The sequence below is a fragment of the Urocampus carinirostris genome, chromosome 14 (genome assembly GCF_059441175.1).
Source record: "Urocampus carinirostris isolate Australia breed hairy pipefish chromosome 14, RoL_Ucar_1.0, whole genome shotgun sequence".
Classification (NCBI taxonomy): Eukaryota; Metazoa; Chordata; class Actinopteri; order Syngnathiformes; family Syngnathidae; genus Urocampus; species Urocampus carinirostris.
The window spans coordinates 19232079-19253853 of record NC_142362.1 but is presented as its reverse complement, the minus strand read 5'-3'; the positions used below and the strand labels follow the sequence as shown (position 1 = coordinate 19253853).

At 46.6% G+C, this 21775-nt stretch overlaps 2 protein-coding genes across 2 annotated transcripts in view; both read left to right on the top strand.

Moving 5' to 3' along the window:
- Positions 1-21775, top strand: part of ttn.2 (titin, tandem duplicate 2) — a 182272-nt gene that overhangs the window by 11449 nt on the left and 149048 nt on the right. The window contains exons 22-40 of the mRNA XM_088353510.1: positions 37-1730; positions 1802-2083; positions 2158-2424; positions 2525-2797; positions 3701-3964; positions 4062-4322; positions 4645-4905; positions 5274-5537; positions 5617-5877; positions 5965-6225; positions 6321-6581; positions 7019-7163; positions 7223-7391; positions 7479-7710; positions 7816-8100; positions 8174-8293; positions 8372-8560; positions 8915-9301; positions 9743-9793. Coding sequence (XP_088209636.1) covers positions 37-1730; positions 1802-2083; positions 2158-2424; positions 2525-2797; positions 3701-3964; positions 4062-4322; positions 4645-4905; positions 5274-5537; positions 5617-5877; positions 5965-6225; positions 6321-6581; positions 7019-7163; positions 7223-7391; positions 7479-7710; positions 7816-8100; positions 8174-8293; positions 8372-8560; positions 8915-9301; positions 9743-9793 — 5927 coding nt within the window. The remainder of the gene's footprint in view (positions 1-36; positions 1731-1801; positions 2084-2157; positions 2425-2524; positions 2798-3700; positions 3965-4061; positions 4323-4644; positions 4906-5273; positions 5538-5616; positions 5878-5964; positions 6226-6320; positions 6582-7018; positions 7164-7222; positions 7392-7478; positions 7711-7815; positions 8101-8173; positions 8294-8371; positions 8561-8914; positions 9302-9742; positions 9794-21775) is intronic.
- LOC148352887 (uncharacterized) lies at positions 11394-21006 on the top strand. Its single transcript, XM_088353473.1, has 3 exons — positions 11394-14886; positions 15151-18656; positions 18783-21006. The coding sequence occupies exons 1-3, from the start codon at positions 11394-11396 to the stop codon at positions 20322-20324; spliced, it is 8541 nt and encodes a 2846-aa protein (XP_088209599.1). The 3' UTR covers positions 20325-21006.

The following is a 21775-nucleotide window of genomic DNA, read 5'->3' as shown; positions in this document are numbered from 1 at the left end:
CAAAGAGCTGGTCCTGACCACGGTGTTATGTCACAGGATTGAGGGCACCAAGGGAGAAGCCAAGTTCCAGATTCCGTCCGCAGTCAGTTCAGACAGTGCTTGGTACACAGCCACGGCCATCAACCGAGCCGGTAGGGACACCACCCGCTGCAGAGTCAATGTGGAGGTGGACTACGCTGAACCGGAGCCAGAGAGAAAACTCATCATCACCAAAGGAACCTACAAGGCTAAAGAGATCGCCGCCCCAGAGCTGGAGCCTCTGCATCTGCGCTACGGCCAAGAGCAGTGGGAGGAGGGAGACCTTTACGACAAAGAGAAGCAGCAGAAACCCCAGTTCAAGAAGAAGCTGACCTCCATCAGAATGAAGAAGTTCGGCCCGGCTCACTTTGAATGTAGACTGACCCCTATTGGTGATCCCAGCATGGTGGTGGAGTGGCTCCACGATGGCAAACCCCTAGAGGCCGCCAATCGGCTGCGCATGATCAATGAATTTGGCTACTGCAGTCTGGACTACGAGGTGGCGTACGCCAGAGACAGCGGCGTCATCACCTGCAGGGCTACAAACAAGTTCGGAGTGGACCAGAACTCAGCCACCCTCATCGTCAAGGACGAGAAAGGTCTGGTGGAGGAGAGTCAGCTCCCTGAGGGTAGAAAGGGAGTGCACAGGATGGAAGAGATGGAGCGCTTGGCCCATGAGGGTGCACCCATCGGTGTTGCTGCAGACGAGGAGACTGTAAAGACTAAGCCAGAAATTGTCCTTCTGCCTGAGCCAGCTCAAGTTCTGGAAGGTGAAATTGCCCGATTCCGCTGCAGAGTGACTGGTTACCCTACACCCAAGGTCAACTGGTATCTCAACGGACAACTTATTCGCAAAAGCAAGCGCTACCGACTTCGTTACGACGGAATTTACTACCTGGAGATTATCGACATCAAGTCCTACGACACCGGCGAAGTCAGACTAGTTGCAGATAATCCTCTGGGAACCACAGAGCATGTGGTCAAGCTAGAAGTCACACAGAGGGAGGACTTTAGGTCCGTCCTGCGTCGGGCTCCGGAACCGAAGGCAACTGAGCCCCATGATTCTGGCAGGGTTGGCTTTGGAGTTGTGAAAGCGGACCAAACTGCAGAAGGTGTGCAAGAAAAAGAGGTCGTGAAGCTCAGGAGGACGCAGAGGATTGTTCATGAGAAAACGTCTGAAGAGTCCGAAGAGCTCAAAAGCAAGTTTAAGCGTAGGACAGAGGAAGGCTTCTATGAGTCCATCTCGGCAGTAGAATTTAAGTCTCGCAGGAGAGATGACTCCTACGAGGATTTGCTGAAGAAGACTAAGGATGAACTGCTCCACCACCTGAAGGAGAAAGAGGAGGAGGAAAAAAGGAAGCTGGAGGAGCAGGGTAAGATCACTATCCCAACATTCAAACCAGAGAGGATTCAGCTGTCCCCCAGCATGGAAGCTCCCAAGATCCTGGAGCGCATCACCAGCAAGACTGTGAGCCCAGGTGACGAAGTTCGCTTCCGACTCCGAGTGGTGGGCCGACCTGAGCCCGAGGTTCTGTGGTTCAAGAACTCTGTGGAACTGGAAAAGACGGACCGCGTCTACTGGTACTGGCCTGAAGACCATTTGTGTGAGCTGGTCATCCGAGATGTCACCTCGGAAGACTCTGCTAGCATCATGGTCAAAGCATTCAACATTGCTGGGGAGGCCTCCAGTCACGCCTTCCTGCTGGTTCAAGGTATGATCACTGTCAAATACTAGTTGTCAATTGCAGGTACCACTTTCTCACAGCCGTGGTGTTGCTTTCAGGGAAAGCCACTGTTACCTTTACCCAAAACCTGGAAGACGCCACAGCCCAAGAGAAGGACACCATGGTGACCTTTGAGTGTGAAACCAATGAACCTTTCGTCAAGGTAAAATGGTTGAAAAACAACGAGGAGATCTTCTCCGGAGACAAGTACAGGATGCACTCGGATCGGAAAGTCCACTTCCTGTCGGTACTGATGATTGACGTGAGGGACGATGCCGAGTATTCGTGCATCGTAGTAGAGGACCACAACATCCGGACAGACGCCAGACTTTATGTCGAAGGTAAGTGTGGATGTCTGGACTTTCCTAAAAACTTATAGGGCAGACTGTAACTTATTCTGTCCATCTGGGTCCAGGTGCTGCATTGGAGCTCATTAGCGGGTTAGATAATATTGAAGTTCCCGAAACCTACTCTGGAGAATTTGAGGTGGAGTTATCTCGCGAGGACGCCGAGGGCATCTGGTTCTTCGGAGACCGCAAGCTGTCTGCCAGCAACAAGTATGGCCTGTCGTCTCGGCGAGGAAGACACACTCTGACTGTCAAAGATGTCAAGAAGGAGGACCAGGGGAAGTACACTTTTGTATGTGGAGACTTGAGGACCAGCGCCTCACTAAGGATGAAGTGTAAGGACATCGTACTTCTGCACGTTCATTTTACGACAACCAGTTTTTTAACTTCTTGGGAAAAAGGTGTCCCCAATGTAACCGGGTTTTGCATTTCCAGTGCGTCCAGTGTCGCTGCTGCAGCCCCTGACCGACCTGACAGTCTGTGAAGGTGACATTGCCCAATTGGAGGTCAGGTTCTCTCAGGAGAACGTAGAGGGAACCTGGATGAAGAGTGGCCAGGCCGTCTCTGCCTCGGACCGCGTCCATATGGTGGTGGACAAAGCCGTCCACAAGCTCTTAGTGGAGAACGCCAATCCAGAGGACGCTGCTTCCTATTCCTTTGAGGTCCCCAGCCATCTTATCAGCACCTCCTGCAAGCTCAACGTTCAGAGTAAGCCGCTTGATAAAAGCATAATTCAATGAATAGTTGTCAAGGTTAAAACTTGAGATTCTATTATGATAAAGAAAAGAACACACTCTGAGTTGGAAATTAGGTTTGTGATAGCCCTTCCATCAAAGGCGCGTGCCTCCAAGGTCTGCTTCCAAGATCGGCTCAGCAAGGAACCACGCTCCCCATATGGCTAGAGACTCATTTATTGAAAAACTCAGGCATAGAACAACACATCTTATTGGCTTAAGCAAGGTCACATGAATACAAGAAACAAACCTGATTGGTTTAGACAGAAATCACATGTTTAAATGATGCGAATAATGCTGGTCGCTAGATGGTGTGTGAGTATAATAAATGAGCAGTAAGGAAAGTGAAACTTTGTAACACAAAAGGTACAATGCGTCACTGTGAAAAGAAAGGAATGTGGAAAGGGAGGCAAGCTCTTGAGCAGGCTTTCTGGCACTAAAGTGAAGGCCATCTTAATTAATAGTTAGAGGGCCCCAAGAGAAAACATTTGTTGCGAGAATACAAACAACACCTGGACATAATCTTTGGCGTTAAGGTACTTTTGAGGATAAAAATCATACAAAGGCACATTCAACTAAAATCAAACTATAATTACAATTAAATAGTTCCCACTTAAGAAAGTGACTCATGTAAGAAGGAAGGATACGCAAAAAACATATAAAAGGTCAAAGGATCGTAAGAAACAGATTTAAGAATGTAGGGTTAGAACTAAGAATGTCATGGACGTCTGGAAGCCAGCAAGTAAGTGGCTGACAAGTTGTGGGAAGTAAACCGAAACTGGACTATGTAATAGACCGTCATAATCAGGAGGAGTCCCAACGTATTTCTCGAACGCAGCCATCGCTCGGAGATGATCGCGTAAATTTGTCTTTACAGCGATCGAGATATTAGTGCCCCTGAACGACGTGTCCTCGGTGGAGGGCACCAAAGCAGTCCTTGAAGCCAAAATCTCTGCTCAGAACGTTGGCTCTGTCAAATGGTACCACGACGAGAAGCCAGTGGTGGCCAGCGACAGGGTGCAGATTGTGGGCAAAGGTGCCAAGCAGCGACTGGTCTTCAGCAGAACCTTCGCCTCAGATGAAGGACGCTACAAGCTGCTGGTGGGCAAAGTGTCCACCAGTTGCAGTCTGACAGTGGAACGTAAGACCCAGTGTTTAAGCAACCATACTTAGCCTTGTTGTGGACGTTGACCGATTTGAAGGTCCTTGCACTCACACATTTTTGTTATTTTCCGCAGCCGTGGAAATTATCAAACACATGGAGGACAAAGTGTGCTCCGAGTCACAAAATGTGACCTTCACAGTTGAGGTGTCCCACGCTGGCATAGAACCGGTATGGACCTTTAAGAACCAGCACCTGAAACCTGGAGCCAAGTACAAGATGGACTCCAATGACAAGACTTACTCCCTGACTGTTATTGACACCATGAAGGATGAGGAGGGAGATTACGGCTTTCATGCCGGAGAAAAGACTTCTGGAGCTAAACTCATCGTCTCTGGTACACTTTGCCAGCTCTGTGCTAGCTTGCGCTTATTTCTGCATAAGTTCTGCCTTCCTAGCTTTCAGTTACTTTGGTTCTGTCTCGGTTTGTTTTTACTCTCGTAATTTCTCGTACATTTGGCTACATTAGGTAATGTAGGCTACTATTGGGGTTTTAGTTACTAAGTGTGTAACTTTCGGTTGAATTAGGCCATTTGTAAGTACTGTAAATTAAGCCTCTGATAAGTTTGGGTTCCAGTAGGATTCAGTAAAATAAGGTTGTGCAGATTTTTAATAAAGGGGTTTTAGAGATGCTAAAAAGTGTTTCTTTGGAATTTCAGGCGGCGCCATCACTCGACCTCTAACGGACGTGACAGTGGCCGAGTCACAGACAGCGGAACTGGAGTGCCAAGTGGCCAACGCCGACGCTGAGGGCAAGTGGCTAAAGAATGGCAAGCCGCTGGACCTGAGCCTCAACGTGAAGAGCCTGACCCAGGGGGCAGTCCGACGTCTGGTCATTGTCATCACCCGCCCACAGGATGCTGCTGAATACACCTACCAAGTGGCCAACTCCAAAACCTCGGCCAACGTGCGCGTGGAAAGTAGGTTGACACTTGTCGGCAAAACTCTGTAGGCTACAGTTAGCTACTGGAGTTTAAAGGTTAGAAATCAAATCCTTGGAGAGTCAGAGTGCCAAAAGTTCTAAATACTTCCATAGTTATACTGAAACAACAACTGGAATTATGTTGGATTTGAGTACAGAGGTAGCAAAAGTACTCAGACTCTAGTCAGAACTCAAACTCAAGTCCATGCTGTGTTCTTCCTGGCACCATTGTAAGGGACTCAGATACATATTTAAATGTCTAAAAACTACTTTTAGTAATAATGATCAGATCCCCCAAAACTAGATCCCAGTAAAGTAACAATTTAAGTATGCTGAGCAAGTATTTGTGATATGTTTGCCATGCAGCGGTAAAGATCAAAAAGACACTCCGAAACCAGACAGTGACAGAGACGCAAGAAGCACTTTTCACACTGGAGCTGACCCACCAAGATGTCAAAGGCGCTCAGTGGTTCCGGAATGGTGTGGAAATCCACCACAGCGACAAGTACCACGTCAGCACCCAGGATAACCTGCACACCCTGAGGGTCCTAAACTGCCGTGCGCAGGACGAGGACGTTTACTCCTTCAAACTGGGCAAGCTGACGGCTAGTGCTCGCCTAAACGTGGAAAGTGAGTTTAGGTTTTTTTCTGTTTTGGGCCAGACAAAAAAAAATATCGAGCTTTGGTTCACACGGCTTCCTGCACGCAGCCATTAAGATCGTCAAGAAGACCAAAGACGTGACCTCACTAGTGGGATGCACTGCTTCCTTTGAGCTGAGCCTGTCTCACGACAACGTCCCAGTCCGCTGGATGTTCAACGGTGTCGAGCTGACCTCCAGCGACACCTGCAAGATTCTGGTGGAGCGCAAAGCCCACAAACTGGTTCTGCAGAACGTGGACAGTGCCAACCAAGGGGAGTATACGGCAGTGGCAGGACACCTCCAGTGCGTCTCCAAACTCACTGTGCAAGGTAAGGGAGGAACAAAAACCTATACGGGAAAACAAAATAACCCCCCCCCTCTATGCTCCCCCTGAGCGAATATTCGTGTTTTCACAGCCCTAAAGGTGACAAAACCCCTGAAGAGCGTGACGGTGGCTGAAACCCAGGCCGCCACCTTTGAATGTGAAGTGTCCCACTTCAATGTGCCGTCCACCTGGCTGAAGGATGGCGTAGAGATCGAGATGAGCAACAAGTTTCGCATCGTGGTGCAGGGCAAGCTCCACCAACTGAAGATTATCAACACAAGCCGGACCGACGCCGCCGAGTACACCTTTGTGTGCGGCAACGACCGCGTGTCCGCCACGCTCACTGTCAGCCGTAAGGGTCTATGAACATTAGTTGTAGCTATAGTATTCCCTTGCAGCTTATTTTGTGGCGAGTTTTGATTTGGAACTGTAACTTTGCACGTCTAGCTGTCCTTGTGACCTCAATGCTGAAAGACCTAAACGCTCAGGAGCGGGACACCGTCACCTTCGAGGTCACCGTCAACTATGAGGGCATCACCTACAAATGGCTGAAGAACGGCGTGGAGATCAAGTCATCCGAGAGGTGCCAGGTTCGAAGCCGGCAGCTGACTCACTCACTGACCATTCGAAACGTGCACTTTGGAGACGGCGGCGAGTACCGCTTTGTGGCCGGGTCGGCCGCCAGCACCGCCAACCTTTTTGTCGAAGGTACGCTAGTTGGCCTTTTGGCGTCTATGTCAGCGGTAGTATGCGGGAACATAAGAAAGAATTTTAGGGATCTTCTCAGTGGAGTTATTAGCTCAGTCAACGCCATGCTACAGTTGGCCTTTACCCACCGGTGGTTCAACTTAAGAGATCTTAGACTTTGTTTATCAAGTGAGGGCACTTGGGCCAAATCCAAAGTTTGTCAGATTTAGTTTTTCGACCGGGATTTCCTGTCTCTGCATCTTTCTTTATTATCCCAAGACGCACAAAATGCTGAACAATAAAAACTGGCATAGAAATCAAACACAAATCCTTGACATGTTTTCAATCTATAGGTGCCGGTGCGTTTTGTTTTTGTTTTTTGCCCTTATTTTCTGCATTCGTGCTTTAATAGCCACCAAATTTCACTGACCAAAGTTCTGCTGTTCTTTCTGCGCCAGCTCGTGTCATTGAGTTCACAAAGAAAATCAAAGACATCAAAATCACAGAGAAGAAGAAGGCCATGTTTGAATGTGAGGTGTCAGAGCCCAACATCCAGGTGGTGTGGATGAAGGACGGACTGGAACTGGATGTTTCCCAAGAGAGGTAAACCATCTGGTTTTCTTGACCAAAGTGCAGCAGAGCTCAAGTGGCCTCCTTTACAGGTTCGTAGTGACGGCTGAAAAGTACGTCCACCGCCTGATGATCCAGACCGTGCGCATGTCTGATGCCGGAGAGATTTCCGTGGTGGCCGGCTCCAGTATGTCCAAGGCCCGGCTGACAGTAGAAGGACGCGACATTACTATCTCGGAGCCTGCCCAGCGCCACATCATGGTTATTGATGTCTTTCTGTTCACCAAAGTGGCACAAAAAATTATTAGCACAGGAAAGCTAACCACCAGCTGTCAATGTCCACGCTAGGTGCTGGAGAAACACCGTGCCACCTTTGAGTTTGAGGTGAATGAGGATGACGTGGAAGGCCGCTGGCAAAAAAACGGCATGGAGATCCAATTGCAGGAGGAAGAGCGCTTTAGCTACGCCATCATCAGGCGGGTCCACCGCCTTACCATCTCTGAAACCTTCAGGAGCGACGCTGGCCAGTACACCTTTGTCGCCGGCAAAAACACAAGCACTATCACCTTGAATGTCAATAGTAAGTCTGGCTGGCCTCTCAGACTTTGAACGCTAATCCAGTTTGTGGTTGGGGGCCGAGTCAGAGGTCGTTACTTGTCACTGAAAGCATTTTTCTGTGACGCAGTCCCGGAACCGCCTCAAATCGTGCGGCACATGGAGCACCAGTCGGTGGAGGCTGGCCGGCCTGCTCGTTTCTCTGTGGTGGTGAGTGGCATCCCCCAGCCGCAGGTCTTATGGTTCAAGGACTCGCATGCGCTGTCACCGAGCACCAAGTGCAAGTTCCTGCACGACGCCCAAGAGCACACGCTGCTGCTTATCCAGGCTTTCCCAGAGGATGCCGCCATCTACAGCTGCGAGGCCAAAAGCGACTATGGCGTGGCCACCAGCACCGCCACGCTTACTGTGGAAGGTAGACAAAAGCAGAGACTCAAATTGCCCACCCAGACACAAACTGTGGTTTTCAGCTTGTATTTTTGCGGCAGTGCCTGAGGCAGCTTTTCCAGACTCTTTTGTGGCCCCACCTGTTGTCATCTCCCCCGTGTCCAGCACTTCCACCTTTGAGGGAAAACCGGCTCACTTCCAGTGCAGGATCGTTGGAGACGGTACATGGTTATCTGGAGCCGACCGATAAGCCTAAAATAGCGCCACTGTTACGATGAGCTTTGGCTTTCTGTTCCTAGATCTGAAGATCAGTTGGTTCCTCAAAGGCGAGGAGATCCAGCAGTCTGAACTTTTCAGGATGTCTCAGATTGATGACAGCTGCCAGCTGGAGATCTCTAAAGTCTACCCGGAGGCTGAAGGCGAGTACGCCTGTGTGGCCACCAACAGCAGTGGGACCGCATCCTGCTCCGCCACCCTCACCCTAGATGGTAAAAGATTATTTTTCTTGTACCCGTCTGCTTTTGGGTTTCCTAGCTTTGTGTAAACTCTTTTTGGACTTTGAATAACTCTAGCCAAAGAACATTGACTTATAAATTTAAACAATCCCAGCTCGCTTTTTCATCAATTTGCTTATATTGATTGAGCATGTACAACTGAAAAGATCGAAAAAACCGTTGCAGTTGTTCCTTGATTCAGGTCTTCTCGAGTTGAAGTTTACCAATCCTTAGGTCTCACTAAAAAAACAAAAGAACTGCAATGGCGCCGGCCGGGCCCGTTACTCAGGAACCCCTATAAGTGAGACTATGTTGGTTTTAAAGACTGCACAACGTGCTTTCTTCCAGGAAAGAAACCAACAGCCAAACCTCCAGCCGAGAGTTGTGTCCCCACTGAACTCAGCAGCCAACAAAAACCTGTACCTAGGCAGAAACCAGTGTTTTCTCGGCCAATCAACAACTGCTCTGTGGTGCATGGAGAGGTGGCTCGCTTTCACGCCTGTGTGACCGCCACCCCTAAGCCGGAGATCCTTTGGTTCCACAACCGACAGCCGGTGCAGGCCTCCAAGAACGTGGTCTACCACTATGACGAGCTGACCAGCACCGCCACCCTCATTATTGTCGACGCTTTCCCCGAGCACGCCGGCCAGTACACCTGCAGGGCCACCAATATTGCAGGGGAGGCCAGTTGCTCAGCGACACTTGTCATAACTGAAGCATACAAGGAAGAGGAAGGTAACCTCCAGAAACGTCAAATTTGACCCTCCTCCATTACCATCTTTTTGTCACAAACCAATCCATGGCACCAGTCCTATCCTGTAGGCGCTTGATCCTGATTCTCTTCATTTCATTTTAACATCTGTTGGGGAAACTTCCTTGTCATCCACTTCCATTCTCCCTTAACCAGAATCACTAACTCAAACTTTACATAAATCACTTAAAGTCACTCCATGTCCACCTTGGATTTGGATGTACCTGTTGTATCTTCATTACTTCCTAACTTCTTTGGATGGACTTGCTCGCTTATCCACCTCCAGCTCCTCCCACTCGGAAAAACTCACCTCTTCCTCGTTTCCTTTATCTCATCAGATGTTTATGCATGAGCTTCACTTTTGTTCATGATTCCCTTGAGATTTTCTTCTGAGGGATTGTAACTTCTGGTTCTTTTGTCCACAGTGACTAAAGAACGAGAAGAGATTGAAGCCACATTTGAAGAGGAGGTGAAAGGTAAGGTGGTCCTCATCCTCTGCTCTCATTCTTGTGATTGCTGGATTGGTCAGTGGATTTTACCCTCAGACCGCAAGGACATTTTAAAATGCCCCAACTGTTCATTTCAGGGCAGCACGATGGTTTACGGGTTAGCATGTCCGCCTCAGAGTTCAGGGTCTTGGGTTCAATTTCAGCCTGCGGCTTCCTTGTGTGGAGTTTGCATGTTCTCGCCGTGCCTGAGCGGGGTTTTCTCTAGGCACCCCTGTTTCCTCCCACATCGTAAAACCAAGCAGGTGGATTGGTAGTTCCAAACATTGTCCCTAGGAATGAGTGTTTGAGTGAATGGTTGTCTGTGCCTGTGTGTCCTGCAATTGGCATGCAACTGGTTCAGGGGGTCCCCTGTCCACTGCCTGAAGTCTGCTATGATGGGCCCCAGCACACCCTGTCAGGCTAAGTGCTAATTCTAGTGGCCCAACCTAAGTTCGGTTTGAACATTGTGCTAACCAAGTGCTAATTTGAAACCCAATGTATTACTTTCAGTACAAATCAAGTAGTAACACTCCTTAAACTTTAATAAAGGCAGTCCAGATCTGTGGTCTTTCAGTCCACAAATTATAATCGATTGGGAGGTTTGATGTAGCCGCTACTAAACACAATGTAGCTATGTAATTCTTGATTGTATACGTGGTACATCTACTACAGCTATTTTTATTATGTATGTTCTCCCTGTGCCTGAGTGGGTTTTCTCCTGGGCACTCCCGTTCCTCCCACATTCTAAAACCAAACATGGCGTGTCCAAATTGCCATTAGGTATCTGGGAGTGTATACATGGTTTTCATTTACTGTGGGTCCTGAGACTGGCTGGCAACTGGTCTAGGGTGTCCCCTGCCCACTGCCCAAAGTCTACTGGAAAATGAATGAATAATTATTCCATTCGGAGTTTGCCCTGGCAGTTGGATCAGACAAATATTTCCTATTCGTACCATTCCGGTTGATTTTGACAGGAAGGTTCTTTCTTGTCCTGGCTTGCAGATAGCGAGGTTGTGACTCTCTTGGTTTGTAGTCCTAACCCCAGCAAACTGTATTAGTTCGAATAAACGCCTACTCACCAAATTTAGCGCTTTCCTGGCTAATCTAGCGCTTTGCTTTTGGACACTCAATGTGCGCTAGAACGGGCGTTTATTCTCGTGTCTGCAAGTCAGGTAAGAAGTCCGCCACCACGAAAAACTGATTTTTAGCAATCCCACTTGAAATTTTGCTTCTGAAAAAGTTTCTTTAGTAATAATTTGTCTTCAAGAAATTTCCACAGAAGAAGGATCAAATCTTCCTGCAGGTTTCTAATAAAAAGAATCAAGTCTTGCGTTTATTCGAACAAATATGGTGAGTGCAATTATTTCTTCTGGCTTTGTGTCCGCACGCATTTCATTATTTTTAACAATTTTAAGAAATTCAAATACATTTGTGGGTTCAATGCAACTGGCTTAGTCTCTGCCTTCTCTCCACAGAATTCGACTCTGGCAACATATCACTGCCATTCAGAGGAACCTTTATCGATACCAAGGACAATGGAGTGGCGGCTTCGAAGTGCTACTTCGGAAGAACCCCTTGGACCGGGCACATGAAACCATCATTCACCAAGAAAATCAAGTACCAGGTTGTCCTGGAGGGGGAGCCAGTTGTGTTTAAGTGCAAACTTTTGGCTTGCCCTCCGCCGACTATCCTGTGGTTTCATAACAACAGGGCGGTCCACAAAGCATGTAAGATCTGGACTGAGAGCTCCAAAAACATACACACAAGCAGCTTGTTTATTGATAGCGTCAAGGACAAGGACTCTGGCAGCTACAGGGTCATGGCAATAAACACAGAGGGTTCTGCTGAGTCCACAGCCTCCCTTTTGGTCTCGCTGAAGGAAGAGGAGGTAGCTCACCGCAGCTCTGTTAAGAGTATAGCTAGTGTGTCTGGACAGGGGACTGGCAGGATAATTCGCGTGGACCTCAGATTTGTTGGCTCTCCATTTGACAAAAGGACTAAGATCCAGCAGCAGTGGTCTCGGTCCTGGACTCCTGTGATGCGTACGGTCATCTTTCGCAGTTGTTATTCACAAAAGTCTGGCAAAGAAATTCTGGAGACGGCCTCGGAGCGCGCTCCGTCCCCTCAGCCGATGTTTGATAGGTCCGATTGCTTTAATGACAGATTCAGTGACATCTACTGTGACCGGCGCACTGGCCTTCGGTTTTGTGATAAGTCCAGCGACCGCTACAGTGAAAGGTTTAGTGACACTGAGAGTCTTCATAACGAAGTTAGAACTAAATTAAGCACTCTCCAAAAAGCTGTCTGGCAAAGGAAGAGACTTTCGATCTCCACAATGTCCTCTTGTGATTCTGAGTCCGAGTCGGTAGCCATTGATTTGACTCTTGCTAATAACATTGAGCGGCTCAGGGTGAGGCCGGTTAATGAGGATTTTAGAAGAACCTTCAACTTAGACCAAGGTACAAATGGGGGGCAAGGCCTGCAGCTGAGCCAGGAGGCTTCTCAGTCTCAAGTGAGACATGTATTTGAGCCTCAGTCTAGTCGCACTGTTCAGACCATGAGAAGTGAGCTTGTTGACGTGGTGGTCCCACAGAGTCAGACGCTGGCAGAAGAATACGCTGCTGAACTCAGTCTTAAAAAATTAAGAGGTTTTGATGAAAAAAAGGAAGAGTTAAGTGAGCTTCACATCAAGGTATCTGACAGTAAGGCGGAGAACCTCACAGACAAGGTAAACCTGTACTTTCAAGAAACCCCTAAAACTCTTAATCAACCTGAATTCCAGCACCAGCCTAAACCCGTATGCTACAAGAAAACCCCGTACCCCTTCAAATACCAATATCCCCCTAAAACACCACTCCAAGAACCCCCTTACCAATTGGAATCCACCGTATATGAGGAACACCTTTATCCCACTAAAACCACATACTCAAATAAAACCCTATTCTGCCCACCTAAAACCGCACCATTTACTGATACACAATCCCTGAAACCAGTAGTCAATGAGAAACCTTGTACTTACACTGACACTCATCAAATTGCTGTAACTGAGCATGTTCAAGAGGATTTTTCATTTCCAGAATCTCACAACACCAAGCTGAGTGCGTCTGTTATGTGCAAAGTGTCACCTGAAGACTATGAACCTGCTGTAAGATATCTGGAAAATGAGGAATATGATACGTTGGAAGACAAAACAGTTAAACCTGAAAGTGGGGCACCAGAGCCAAGACAACAACCATACACAATGACCAGAGGACAGGTTTGCATAGATCCGGCAGAAACAGGGAGAACTTCTTTAGAGCATGAGGACAAATTCCATTTGCACGAATCTCTGGAGACGAATGTCTGTGAAATAGGTCCTGAACCTGTAACAGTTTTATCTCATAAAATACCGGAATTGGAGGAACACATTTATAAAGATTTTTCTACACCATCAAAGACTTTGGTTCAAGTTGATCTACAAACCAAAACTAACCTCAAATCTAGGGAGAGAGGTTTGGAGGGAAAAGTAGACAAGCCAGACCAGGACATTAATGGTGGAGAGTCACAATACAAGCAGAGACCAAAAACTAAGGGAAAACTTGAAACATCATGCATTGGGAACATTCAGCAAGTAATGGTAATGAAACAGATGTTTTTCCAACCAGAGACTGACCTGCCAAAACCAGAAGAAAACTTAGATACAATGCCACAGAGGCATATCTACTCTATAAAAGACAAGAGTTTGGTGACTCCAGGAAAAAACACAGCTATTTCACATTCGAACCGAACTACTGAAATGAAGAACAGAGAAACTGATCCTCAGGAAGGATTGACAATAGTTAGGGGACCAGACAAATTGGCAGATGGCACACAATTAGAGCAACACCTTAAAAATAGAGGCAAAACCCCAAAGATACTTGAGCCATCAGAGAACAAATGGTGTGAAGGGTCTTACAGAGAGCAGTATGTGAAGAGCCTAGAAGCTGAGCGTACTGATTGTGAGGTAAAACTCTTGGCCCTTCAAATCCAGAAGCAGCAGAAAGGTAAAACAAGACAAGTGGCACCAAAAGGAATTAGGCCAGCTGAAGACAATTGCTCTGGAGATTCGTTGAAGGAGCAATGTGAAAAAAATCTTGATGCTGAGCATATAGAGTGTGAGGAAAAACTTTTGGCTCTACGAATCCAAAAGTGGCAGCCAGTTGCAACAATGACACCGGAGGACACATCTCAACCTGGACCAGGTCCTTTCATGCCACAAGAAACACCCAATAAGGATTCGGATTCCGATATTTACACTCAGCAAGAGGACACATCTCAACCTGGACCAGGTCCTTTCATGCCACAAGAAGCACCCAACAAGGATTCGGATTCCGATATTTACACTCAGCAAGAGGACACATCTCAACCTGGACCAGGTCCTTTCATGCTAGAAAAAACACCGTACATGGAATCGGATGACTTTATTTACTCTCAACAAGAAGCATTATCCCCGTTTGTCTACAAATATCCTCAATTGAAGTCCAAAGAAACTGAGCTTAAAGCTACAACATTCCCTAAAGCTAAAGTTAAGGCAGAGGAAATACAGGATAAATACATTCTAGCCAAGTCTATGGGCAAAGTCCTAACAAAGACACAAACAAAAAGTAAAAATGATGCAAGAAAATCCAATGAGGACAAATGGTTTGGCGAGTCCCTGAAGGAGCAGTACCAGGAAAGTCTTGAAATTGACTATATGGGCTTGCTCCCACCAGAGGAAACCCCATACAAGGAGCCAGAGCTGCCTATTGACACCCCACATGAAAAAAATGAGGTGACTGTTGAAGATCCCCAAGTCATATCCGAATGTTCCTATAAACATCCTGAACTGAAGACCAGGGAAACTGAACTTGATGATGCAACCATTTTAGTATATGAATTCCAAGAAATAGAAAGCGAAGACAATTACAGTAACCTCCCATTGCAGCCCCAAAAGTCTCCCCGAGTCCAAGAACCAACAGAGACATGTCCTGAAACAAAAGGTAGGGGAGAAGCATCGAAATTTATTGAGAGCAAATGGTTTGAGAATTCCTCAAGGGAGCAATTGGAGAAAAGTCTAGAAACTGAGACGATTACTTTTGAGGAAAACACTAGGTGGCAGCAAAGTATCCAGGAGGAAACAGACCTGCTTTTGCAACAGGAAACCAGAAAACCAGTAAAGCATGTGCCCAGTCATGAACAATGTGAAGACATTTTCCCTATATTCCAGAATGAAACCCATGGAATCCGAACAGGTAGAGCAGAGGAAATAGAACACGAAGACCTGCTTCTGGGACAACAGACACCACCTCGAGTCGAAGTAGAAAATGAGATGATGCCTAAAAGTATTAATCGCATTGAGTGTGAGGACAAATTGGATCTCCCAACAAGGAAGGCCCAGCAACGTCCAAAAATGCACCCCAAGGAATCATTTCGAACTAAGACTGTCTCACTCTTGCCAGAGGAAACCCCATGCAAGTCGTGTGAAAACTACATTTTCACCCAGCAGAACATTCAGGACGTTATCCCTGATAGGTCTCTCCTTTCTCCATGTTCCCATAAACCTCCCAGAATAAAAGCGAAAGACACTGTAACGATTTCCAAAGCTCAGTCTAAGGAACAATCTGCAGTTAAGGAAAAAGAAAAGTCAACAAAGATGTTGGCATCTGAAGAGTTCTCTAGAGACCAGTTTAAAACAAGCTTGGACTTTGATCAGAGTAAGGGTTGGAAAAAAGATCCGGCCCCGCTAGTCGGAATGTTTCATCAAGGTAAGACCCAGGACGGACCATGTCAACATGAACCTGTTCTATCAAAACCTGAAGAAAGACCCAACTTAGAATCTAGAGAATTGATCAACACAATGTTTAAGGACCGATCCAGAGCAAGCATAAATCAATCCCAATCCATGACAATAAGAACTGAAAAGTCTAATGAAGTAGATACTCAAATTGAGCCAGAATCTATACTGGAGGGACAAACTGAATTCCTATCCCAGCCTAAAGAAGGAGACACAAAGTTTTTATTTGAGAAAACATTTCATGAGCAAGAACTTCAGCTATCCATGGAGAACATTTCACAGTTTGAGAAATGTGAGGAATTTATAAGTGAAGAGGAAGCTCTAGCTCAGCGGATCATAAAGTGGCAGCAAGATGTCCTGGTGGAACATAAAGAGGTCCATAAGCTAGACTCCGAGTGGACACTTGCATATTTACCCATTCGGACACACACCGAGGTCGAAAAAACTCAGATTGCTCCAGACTTCCTTCAGCAAACTGAGATGGTTTCCAAAGTGAAAACAACCAAAGAGGTCCTTGAGGCCAGTCTGCAGTCAAAAAACGAGGACTTAGTCTGTGAGGAAGTGGCTCAGGCTAAGCATCTCTTGAAACTCCCAGCAGATGTGGTCAAACCACCACCTGACGAAATGTTTGATAGTTCTTTTGGCAGAACACCCAAAGAGTTATTCATAAGTCATTCAAATCTTAATCAGTCTGGTAAGGGTCTGGATTTGCCTGCTGAATTGTATTCGACTGAGGGCATTGAGGCCAGTCTGCGGTTGGAAAATAAGGACTTGGTCTATGAGGAAGTTGCTCAGGCTGATTATCTCCCAAAGCCAAAAGCAAATGTGGTCAAACCACCACCTGGACAGAGGTTTGACCAGTCTTTTGGTCGAACACCCAAAGAGTTCTTCATAAAGGACGTGCTACTGGGTTTTGAGGGCCCGTCGGAGAGCAAAGACTTAGTCTGTGAAGAAGCGTCTCAGGCTGAGCATCTATTGAAACAGCCGGCAGATGTGGTTATAACACTAGCTGACCAGATGCTTGACCAAGGTTTTGCTACACCATCTGAAATCATCGGTCCTCTACATACAAAAACTGCAAGGAGACTTTCTCCTGTTTGTGTTGATAAATCTCAAGAGCAACATACGTCGATGGATGGAGCAGACACACTAATAACCAGTTCACTTCTTCACCGTGCTGATGCTAAGCCTTCTCCATCTTTTACTCTTCCAACACTTCAGACCTTACTTATCCAAACAGACAAAAATAGTGTCTCACAGGCAGTTGTGAAGACATCAGAAAGGGAGGAGGAGTCTAATGACAATCAAGGCTTTCTACTAGTCAGTCAGCAGGACGTCAAGACTTCAATTGTTTGTCATTCACCTGTGGAAATTCGAGTAGATGCTCCCACTCTACACTCTACTAAAATAGAGAAGAGTGATGGAGAACAACTTGTGGTCTTTCCAGAATTGGTTCCAGACTCTACAAAGACTGAAAGAGATGAAGAAAAACACCAGGTCTTTCTGGAGTGTGTTTCAGACCAGCAATTCTCTCAGATTGAAGTGTCTTGCACCTGTGATATGGTCTATCAGGACAGAAAGATTGTTCATGTCACAGAAGCTGGCACGGAGGCGACCTCGAGAAATCCTTTGCCTCAGGTGCCTCCGAAATCCAAAACAGGCAAACACAGAGGGGGACCTGCTCCGTTATCTGGAAGTGGCCTCCAGCACTCAGCTGCTGTGATAAACGTGTCTGAGATAAAACAAGCCTTTGAGTCAGATTCTATATTGACACCGACTCCATATCAGGAGCAACAAGCAGAAACACATGTCCCTGTGGAGTTCATACCAACAGTGTCTAGTCCTCTTGATGAGGTAAATGATCACCCAGTCAAACCGGAACTTGACAGTGTCCTTACTGATCCATTTGTGGTAACGTCCAAAATTTCTCCCACGGCAAGGAGCCCTAAACCCGCTATGTTGCCGGTCTTTGAAACCAGTGCCACAAACGTCGAGGAGGTAGCCCCCGAACCATTTTTAGAGAATTCAGCGCCTAACTCGCCCATACACCAAATACCATCTGATTTTCCCGAACCCCGAATTGCAGAGCAAATAGGAGTGGTGGGAGAAAAGAAAAAGTTGTTCAGGTTTGAGAATACTAGTAGCTTTATTACTTTCCAGTCTGATAAAGTCCGACCAGTAAGACAGTCAGTCAAGACCTCAGATCCTAACAGCCAAGAACAGAAATTAAGGGAGGACTTAAGCACTGCGGGTTTGCCAGAAGAGAAAGGTGGTGCTGTCAAAGAGACCATTGTAATTCAGCAAGAATTAAAAAAAGAAGTTAAGCTCGATCCCAGTGGGCCCTTTGAAGTGGATCACTTTTCCCTTCCTGAACTGTCTTTGGATAGCGGTGTGTTTTTGAGTGAGCCCACTTCCCAGATCAGTGTGATGCCGGCTGGTCCCTTAATTGCTGATGATGTTGCTGGGACTGAGAATAGTGATCATAAATCGGAGATTGTCGAAAAGCTGGAATCCTCAATTGCCGGGGATCCTGAACCTGACACTTCTAAGAGTCCTGACATAAGAATCCCTGATAGAGGTGAATCAGGAGATGCTGTAGTTGGCACAGTGGAAGAAGAGGAGGTGACTTTTGGTGCAGTGTATGACTATTACAACCCACTTTCAGACTGGCGACAGTCACTCTCCCCTGGAGAACGGTCACTCTCCCCTGAGTCTGAGATGTCCATCGAGATCGGTAGCACAGTTAGTGAAGAGGTCGGAGCGTTCAATGAGAACTTCTACACACCGTCTTCATTTATAGAGATTGCCCAGCACACGTTCCATACACCCAAGTCATTGAGTCCTTTCCAAACTCCTAATTCTCGTAGTTCCTTCTATACCCCTATTTCTCATACACCATGTGGTTTTAAAACCCCTCAAGAGTATTCATTGTCCCCCATCAAAATGAGACCGTCATCAAACTCCAGTGACAGGTTTTTTTCTCCCGTTGACTTCCTTGCAACTCCGGCTGAGGAAGGCTCAGAAAGGGTACCCACTGAGGCAAATGTGGATGAGCAGAGGGTCCCTAATAAAAAGAGACTCTCATCAAACTCTAGTGACAGGTTTTGCTCACCTGTTGAGTTCCTCACAACTCTTGCCGATGAAGGTTTGGAAAGTCTACCCTCTGAGGAAAATGTAGATGATCAGTGCTTACTCTCTGGTAGCAGAAGTCTTTTTGGACAAAAGGTGCATAGAACTCCGCCTGCCTTCCTTAAACCTCTCACTAAGAAAAGGGTATTTGAAAATGAGTCCCTAAACTTGAGTGCTGAGGTCTTTGGACTCCCATCACCTGAGGTGCAATGGTACTTCAAGAAAACCAGGTTGTCGGCACATGAGCGCATCGTTATGGAACGAAACAGGGACGATGTCTCACTCACAATTCATCATGTGACAAAAGCAGACCAGGGAGAATATATTTGCCAGGCTGTCAATAATGTGGGTGAGGCCAGAAGTGTTGCCTTAGTGGTTGTGGTGTCACAGGAAGTTAGGCTAATGCATGCCCCGCCCACTGTTACCCATCAGCATGTGATGGAGTTTGACGTAGACCAGGAGGACGCTTCACGGTCACCTTCTCCGCAGGAAATCTTATTGGAAGTCGAACTAGATGAGAATCAGGTTAAGGAATTTGAGAAACATGTGAAGATCATAACCATTCCTGAGTACACAGCTGATCACAAAAGCATGGTTATATCTTTGGATGTTATTCCGAGTATTTATGAGGAAGCCACTGTGGACTTTGTGACCCAGGAGCACGAAAATTTGAAAATAGCTTTTGAGGTCAAAGAGATGCCCCCAAGGTTTCTCACTCCCATTTGTGACTTGGAAACCCCGCAGGGGTCCACAGTCATGTTTGAGTGCTCACTGATGGGAATTCCGTCTCCTGTGGTTTCCTGGTTCCAAGGGGACCAAAGAATTCCTCACAACAACAGACGGTACTTGTACTCCTCTGATGGGAACAATCATTTTCTGAAAATCAGTAATGTTATGACAGAGGACGGCGGCAGGTACACCTGCAGCGCAGTCAATGTTGTTGGGGAAACGCTGTGCAGAGCTTCTTTGGTTGTGCTCAGTACCAAGGACTTCTCAGGAAAGACCAGAGTCAGGGAATTGACAGCTGTGTCTCTTGGCAGTGCCACAGTCCATCCACAAAAGTTTGACTTGATGGTTGGTAACCCAGTGGATGACAGCAAAGAGGTGTCAGAGATTGAACTGGAGTTTGAGTTTCAGCAGGAGGCCGACGAGTCTCAGCGGGCGGTCCGGCTGGTGGCCAACACCGAAGGGGGGTTGAGCGAAGACCGCTACATGAGTATCAACTTCGATGTGTTTGCCGAGTCCGCCAAAGAGGACAAAGTGGAGTTCAAGGGAAAGTCCACAGACGCTTGTAGCTTTGAGTTCCAGGTGACCGAGCTGGCCCCTAGATGCATCATCCCCTTAACAGATGTGACCGCTGCCGTTGGGGCGCCGGTCATCTTGCAATGTCTGGTCAGTGGGAAACCAAAACCGGTAGCTGAGTGGTACAAAGACGGTGAACGCATAACCAGCAGTCGTTACATCATTCAAGAAAAAACCGCAGGCCACTTTAACCTAGTAATTTCTAACGCCAGCCAAGGCGACGTAGGTGAATACCGATGTCTGATCCAGAATGCCGCAGGGTGGATCGAAACTTCAGCACTGCTGATGGTCTTTTAGAGAATTGTTTTCAGTCTTTCAAAAGGGCATTAGATGTTCTCCACCGGGCAACAAAATCTCCATTGAACTTCAGCAAGTCCGGTTAGAATAAGCCAGAGTGAATTATTTTTTGTTCCCTACTCAGAAACAAGATTTTTTTCATTTGGCTTTGAGATGTTAATGTAACCTAATTTAGAATCATGTATACCAACATCAAACATGCGTACAGCGCTGCCCCCTACCCTACCTGGATAGATTTGTCCACCTCTGTCTTCGACTCTTCTAGATACCTCCCTCCCGAGGAACACAAAGCCAGTAAAAAGAACATGGCCTGGATGCGCTCTCAACAAATTTCCCAGGAAGTGTTTAAGAAATTCAATTTACGAGGGCAACATCCTGACCCTTCTATCCCAATTTAAACAAAAATAAGCTGCTTTTGTGTTTGTTTTGCTAAGAATCTGCAACAAATGGGAGACAAAGTCGTCTAAAAGTGGATTGAACATATTTGAGTCGTGAGTAGCGTAAATGATTTTGAGGACGGTTGAGGAACTACTGATAAACGTTCAGAAGATGGATTTCTCTTCGTCTTGTAGTTCTAGAAAAGTATTTGAATTGAGAAGACAGACCATAGTTAACTCGCATGTTAGATTTTTTGTATTTATTAACCCATTCAATATTTCAATGCACCTGTTTTAGGAACCAAAAAAAGGATGCACTTGCTGTATATGTTATATTCTAGAGAATTTTCAATTGTGTAAATGTGGTGCTTGTTTTAGAGTTCTACAATAAACATTAAAAACAGTCCACGTGTTTTTTTTTTGTTTTCAAAATTTCAGTTGTCATTTTGATTGATGACTGGTTAGCATGTCCTCCTCACAGTTCAGATGACCAAGGTTCAAGTTTTCCCTGTGTTGTGTATGCCAAAATTAAGCAGGGCAGGTGGATTCGCAGGTCCAAATAGTCCTTAGGTATGAATAAGCGTTTGAATGGCTGTCTGTCCTTGTGTGCCCTGTCAACCGGTCCACGGTTTTCCCTGTCCACTGCCCAATCTCAGTTAGGATATGCTTTATCACCCCCGTGACCTTCGTGAGTATAAGCAGCTGGAAAATTAATTAATAATCAGTAGTCAGCTCGGCTGGTAACCACATCTGCTTCACAGTTCTGGAGTCCCAGGTTTAATTCTAGCTCCCAGCCTCTCTGTGTGGAGTTTGCATGTTCTCCCCATGCATGAGAGGGTTTTTTCTGACCACTCCACTTTCTGTCCCAATATCAGATGGTGGTTCCAAACATTGTCTCTATGAATGAGTGTGTGAGTGATTGGTTGCCTGTCTTCGTGTGCCCTGGGATTGGCTAGCAAGTCCAGTCCAGTTTGTCCCCTGCCCAATGGCTGAAGTCACCTTAGATAGACTCTATTACCTCTGAGACCAAGCTTGTGCGGACAACAAAATGAATGAAAGAATGAATGGGCTTGG